General features: G+C 41.8%; 1 protein-coding gene across 1 annotated transcript in view; it reads left to right on the top strand.

Annotated features, from left to right (window-relative positions):
• Positions 1 to 5,749: 5,749 nt before the first annotated feature.
• LOC138961206 (disintegrin and metalloproteinase domain-containing protein 10-like) overlaps positions 5,750 to 6,800 on the top strand; it is a gene marked incomplete in the record, with an annotated part of 136,745 nt that continues 135,694 nt past the window's right edge. Inside the window, 1 exon segment of the mRNA XM_070332807.1 lies at positions 5,750 to 6,233. Coding sequence (XP_070188908.1) covers positions 6,170 to 6,233 — 64 coding nt within the window.

The raw sequence follows: 6,800 nt of genomic DNA, 5'->3' as shown, positions 1-6,800 counted from the left end.
AAAACCTGAGTCTAAAAAAGGAGGGTGTCTTAAAATAGGGGTAATTTCACAGAGGTTGTGAACAGAAAATCTGAAAAACCAAGGTCTTAAATTGGGGGAGTCTTAAAAGGGGGGTTCCACTGTATTGAAAGAAAAACTACCATCTGAGATTGACTCAGTTGGGTTGTGGAGCTCACACAGGATTAAACCAGGTAATGGCCATTACTCCCAGTTTATATCTTAATTCTTATCTCAATTGCTTAGTACTCTTTGCATCGTATGCTTCTCTGCGCAATTCATCAACCAAAGCCTTACATCTTTCAGCATGTCAAAAAATGTATCCGCCTCATCTTCCCCAAGGCTGGTTGGCTTGGCAGCAAGAATGGTGTCCCATTCCACTGGCGCCATCTTGTCTTCTTGTCCTCAGGACCAGTCTTGTAACTGTCACCTCCTCACCTGAACCAAAACACAGGTTATGTAATGAAAATCTGAACACCTTTTACAAATTACATGAAAGGGAATTCTCACGTAAAAAAAATATTCTGCAAAAATAGTATGACAAGCATCTAGACGCATTCATGATGAACATGTGACGAAATGTTGACCTACAACCAGGGATGAGACTATAAAACTAATATCAACTACAAGACAGACGTCAGTTAAAGTAGGCAAAATCTACAGGATCCATAGGACTGTATACACTCCGACAATGAAAAGCTCCGTTACAACTCTAAGCCAATGAAATGCGCCCTTACAAGTAGCCAATGAAAATCAATCTGATGTATTGACTTCCGCCATATCTTTTTCGGAGTGTATACAGAGCTGGGACTCGCATAGTATATACAACCACTTCTAGCTTGTGTTCCAAACTCCGACAATAAACTGCCGTGTTGCATCAGTTTTGTGTGCGTGTTTGTTTTTGTGTGTGTTTGTCCCTAGCGTACTTTGATACTATGAATCAAATGTGAAGCGACCCTTCGCAAAATGGCGTTGAAAGACTCGACACGAGTGTTGATGCGATTCTCTGATCTGTTATGTACACTCCGAGAATTTAATCTACATTACAGTAAAGGCTGGGCAGCATCAGATTGTTTTTGTGTTTAGTACTCTCTTAATCAAATGCTCTGTGTTCCAATCGCAAAGTGGCGTCGAATGGCTCATTCGCTTCCCGACCGGAAGTTAATGTCGGAGTGTATACAGGGGGCAGAATCTTGTATACACTATGAGTGTGTGTAGCCATAGCAGTGCGGTTATAAAGTAAGCTTGATTTTCTCCAGTTAAAATAACCAAACCATATTTTGTGTGAAGAGATGTCATGTCATAGATGACTCATAGACATGAAGAAAATGCCACCTAAATTTCTAACACTCTTATACATGTATACATGTATGGTTTTGAATTTGAACATAAAGTCATACACATCATTTCAAGATTTAAAACTATAAAAGCTGACCCAAAAAAATTCTGTAAACATGTTGAATTTACTGTACATTCAGAAAAGTGACACTGTTTCAAAGTATAAGCAACTTGCTGATCTACCTCACAGAAATAAATAAAAGGCTCAATCTAATTTAGTAAGAAATACCGCATACGCAAGGCGGGCATGTCCAATCATGAAAAAAAATCTGCAAAATGTTCTGTGAAATGAATTGTCTTCACCAAGCGGTAGATGTAAATACTCTTAATGAACTACATCCAACGTACCTGATCTCACATGGAGTTGATTAAAAAAAAACCACATACCGTGCCTCCACAACCCTGAACACTTTGCAGATTCGTTCTGTTGTCTATCGTTACTTTGGAGTATCCGCCATTTTTACTTCAGGGGAAGCAACTCTAACTCTTGTTTACATTATCACCTTGTCCCTTACTTTCGTTTTTGATTGATATTCTCCACTTGCCTAGTCTCTAGCTAAACCACAAAATAGACGACTACCATGACCACTGACAGTCTCTGAATACCTTGGCGCTGATAGACTGTGACTAAAAAAATTCGAGGTGGGTGGAAGACGGTGTCACGATTTCATCTTTCGTTTGTGTACATATTTTCCCCTCGACATTTACTCAAGACTGAAATGTTGTTTCCTGGTAAAATTAAGAAGTGAAATTATTTATAGACGAAAAGCATGTCAGTTTCTTGCATGTGAAAAAAATTGGTGGTAAATTTTTTTTTTATAGATTTCACCCCCAAAATCGAATTCTTCGAAAACGTGTACCGACCGGTTACGTCCCTTAAGTAAGAAGGGAAACATTTTAGGATGAATCAAATTTCTAAGTTAAATAAAAAAAATTGGTTGGACAAATTTGGCCCCATGAATGTAAGGTCGCTAATCAGTACTATCGAAGGGTGTTTTTTTTTGTTCAGTGCAGAGTTTATACCAGATCAACGAGGCCGAGAAGCGAAATATCAACACGGCGAAAGATGAAAACGTCACACCGGATCGGGCTGCCCTGCTGTGTCGAAAAGAATCGTGACCTGGCGAAGAATAGCTTCATTTACCATGACTGGGGACAATAGACAGCTATTCACAGGCACATGACACAGGTTAAAAGGCGGACAATTAGGGGGAAATAGTGTACCTAGCATATGAGGACAGCAGCGCAGCTGTTCTACCCCCCAGCACTATGACCAGTTTCTTGCTTTTCCGCTATAACCTATGTCATGCGCCTGTTCAAAAAGGTGCAACGCTGTGCTCGCAGTACCCTCTGACCTCGACCGTTTACATATCTTGACGAGGGTATGACGTGCGAACAGTTACTTTCTATGGTAGGCGGAAAAGATCAAAACAAACTTTTAAAGGCAGGTTTTGCTGGAGGGTTCGCGTTGATATAGAGCTGCAACATCAACAAATTTGTAAACGCAACTGTCCATGACCGATGTATAAAAAATCAAGCTTACAACTGAATATCATGTGAAATAAAAGCTAGAAAGACATGGCCAACACGGCTAAAATGTAACTACTACTTGTACTTACTACTTGTACTTGTGCGACGATTTAGGTTAAAAACCTGTACGCCGATCCACAAAAGTAAGCTGCATACGCGGGGGGGCTAGTAGCAGCTTGGTGTGTAGACACTTGATGTGTCTTTCCAGTGGCTGTCCAGTCGTGCTTTAAAGCAGTTAACGCTATCAGCTGTCACAACATTGTCGGGCAGGGTGTTCCAGTCTAAGACAACTCTGTCTGCGAAGAAGGCACTCCTTACTTTTGACTTGGCAAAGTTTTTAAACAGTTTAAGACTGTTTCCTCTCATGTCCCTTTCAGTGGGTGGGGGTTTGTGTAGATTGGGTTTCTGGGTAATGTATATACCTTTGAGGTATTTAAAAGTGTCAATCATATCACCCCTGCGCCGACGATGCTGGAGACAAGGCATTCCCAGGATCCTAAGCCTTTCTGAGTATGACAGTTCCTTCAGACTTCCAATCATCCTTGTTGCCCTTCTCTGGACATTCTCTAGGTCTTTGCAGAGCCCTTTAGCCTGTGGATTCCAGACTGAGTGACCATATTCTAGAATGGGCCTGACCAAGCTTTTGTACAGCTGTACGAAGGTTTCCTTGTCCAAGTTCTGAAAGGTTCTTCTAATTACTCCAAGTACTCTGTTTGCCTTTGATACTGATGTTGTAATGTGTTCCTTGAAAGACAGTTTGTCGTCAATGTGCACACCTAGATCTTTCTCTAGCGTCGTTTCAGATAGATCATGCTGTACTCCATCTGCTGAGTTTGTCATGTGGTATTTTGCGTCCGATTTCTTTGGACCTATTTTCATGGTGTGACATTTCTGGGGGTGGAAGGACAAGAGCCATGTCTCTGACCATTCCTGGAGTCTGTCCAAGTCATCTTGGATTGAGTTTGTGAGTTCGGTTGAGTCACTTCTTGCGTAGAGCTTGGTGTCATCAGCGAAAAGCTTCACACTGTTGTTCACCACTCGTGGCAGGTCATTGATGTACATGACAAACAAAACTGGGCCCAGTACGCTGCCTTGTGGGATACCACTAGTAACTGCTGCTGGTGCTGAATGAGAGCCGTTAACAACAACTTGCTGGTGCCTATTGCTTAGGAAGGCTTGGATCCAGTTCAGGAGTTTCCCCTGTAGTCCAATTGCTTTGAGCTTGGATAGTAGACGCCCGTGAGGAACCGTGTCAAATGCTTTTTTGAAATCCATATAAATGGCGTCAATGCAAGACCCATCCTCCATAGCTGAGGTCCAGTCGTCCAGTACTTCCAAGAGGTGAGTGACACAAGATCTTCCTTTGACGAAACCATGTTGCTCTCTGCTGATCAGGTCGTTTTCCTCAAGGTGCTGAGTTATGCTACTTCTCACAAGTTTCTCCATCACTTTACACAGGATGCACGTCAGGCTCACTGGTCTGTAGTTCCCTGGTTCTTGCTTGCTCCCTTTCTTAAAGATTGGTGAGACATTCGCTGTTCTCCAGTCTTCTGGTAGCACCCCTTCATCCATAGACAGAGTGAAGATTTTGCTAATAGGGTAAGCTAATACGTCTGCTAGCTGCTTCAGGATGAAAGGGCTGATGCCGTCTGGCCCAAGCGCTTTATTTGGGTTCAGTTTTTCCAGGAGGGTCTTCACTTTGCTTGTTATTACTGTAACTGATTCAAGGGGTTTCTCAAAGGCATAATCTGGGGCTTCTGGCATCTCTCCAGTTGTTTCTTCAGTGAAGACACTTTGAAAGAAGTCATTCAGGGTGTTAGCTTTCTCCACAATTGCAATGTAACAATTACAGTCTTAGCCATACTGTCTCATATTACAAAGTATTTGTGCTTTCAGCTGTGTCTGTGGACAGAAACAACATGTAGTACATTGTAAGCGTCAAACTTAGAGTGAACGCGGCAACCTTTTTTTTTTTAAAGAAGGAGAAAAAGCCTGTGTGTAATGTTGTGTCCGCAACTGTTTTGACATGTTTTCTTAGATTTTGCTATTACTTTTCGTTTGTGCTGGAAAGACATGGCCAACACTGCTTAAATGTAACAAATACTGAGAGTCTTAGCTGTCTCACATAGCACATTTTCTGTGTTTTCAGCTGTGTCTGTGGACAGGAACTACCTGTAGTACATTAGCATGAACGCTGCAAGAAGACTTAAACAGTGTAATTCGTCCGCAACAGTTTTGATACGTGCAAGGTACACAGAACTAAATTTTGAACTCTCTTACAGCACCGTTGGTTGGTCAGAACAGGAGGTGGTCCATCAGTATTAGGAGCGGGTCCAGGGGCCCTTCTCGTCCTTTGTGAAAAACAGCGCCATCTTCAGAAGGTCATGGTCAAAACAATTTTTGTTTACATTAAAACAGTAAGCTATGTTAGCACTTGATTGCTTCCGCATACGGGTGTGTATGTGTGTGTGTGAGGGTAAACATGAAAGCTTTTGGGTGTTTGAAAAAAGAGGAGAAAAAGAAAACTTGTTGTTGTCAACCTTCTTGTGTCACTGATTATGTCCACAAAAAGGGTCCGACTTTTTGTGTATCATGTAAGTAAGGCAAAGAAGAGCAAACTCTGGAACAGTTTATTTTGCAGATCATCTTTATACCTGCCTTTCAGTTGTAAACCCTTTAAGCAGACATTATTGTATGTCTCGCCATTTCAGTGTAATGTGGCCAAACTGTAGTTAACATCAGTGCAGCAACTGATCAATGTTTCCCACCATAACGATGCTAAAACAATACGCAGAACTGCTCCGCAAAAACCGCACAGAGAAATGATGTCCCAAACGGCTCACCGTACACGCCACACTTCACGGCGAACTTTACTGTGCTTCTCCAGCACGAACCCAGCAGGCAGCCCCGAACTTCAAACTAACAAAAGTTGAAAGCGACTTTGCCGTACCCGGAAGAGAACCGCACAGGATATGACAACACCTGGGAAAAGAAAAGAACTCGAATCGTTGACTTGCGTTTTGCTCACCTGTAAAGCGAGCATGTGACCGAGCGCGATATATATCAGTGGTGTGTAGTAGTGTTTAGTGTGTCGGGGTAATAGACAGACACAGAGCGTGTTGTTGCCGAGTGCTGTGCTTTTTGTGACTCGGGGCTAAAGAGAGACAGCCAGGAAGAGAGAGAGAGAGAGAGAGTGAGAGAAATACCACCGAGTGTTTTCTGTGACGTGGGCGTGTTGGCGTTTTGTGTCTTGACTGTGTGAGGACTGTTACAATATCAGCCGTGGTTTGAGGTGGAAACAAAGATGGATTGTTCATCAGCTCTCACCGTTCTACTGTGTCTTGTCGTGATCATCTGTTCGGTGGCAGGTAAGGCGTGGCACACAAAGCTGTTAGGGCTGTGTTTCTTCTGTGTGTGTGTGTGTGTGTGTGATTGGTGTGCATGATAATGATCGATCGTGTGATTGAATACCTGTGAATTCTTTAATTGTGTATAGATAACGATCTATTAGTCACCCATAAGAATCAGATTCTTTCTTTAGGAGGAATTTCACCTTTAGAACCTCTCTTGAACTTGGAGATTGTTATATATACATTTGTCATTGAAATTGGTCAACTTTTATGACCGTTGAAGAGGTAAACAAACTATTTGTGTGTATTTCATTTTCTTTTAGTAGGCCTACTTTCAAACTGGAAGATGAGAAAATCTCTGATCTTTCTTAGCTTTTTTGCCTTTTGAATTTAAAAAACGTTATTTTTTCCTCTGTTGACAGATGAGTGCATGTTTTCTTTTGAAAAAGAGGATTGTCAGTGGCAGTGCGTTAAATCCTGAAAAATTTACATAAATTTATGAATCTGAATAAACCCATGTGTATATATGATACATGGTAGTACTTGTATTTCTTACAGGGTTAGTTCTTACACACAGTGGTACCT

This window comes from Littorina saxatilis, linkage group LG3, assembly GCF_037325665.1.
Source record: "Littorina saxatilis isolate snail1 linkage group LG3, US_GU_Lsax_2.0, whole genome shotgun sequence".
NCBI classification, from domain to species: Eukaryota; Metazoa; Mollusca; class Gastropoda; order Littorinimorpha; family Littorinidae; genus Littorina; species Littorina saxatilis.
This window is presented reverse-complemented; position numbering and strand designations above follow the sequence as displayed.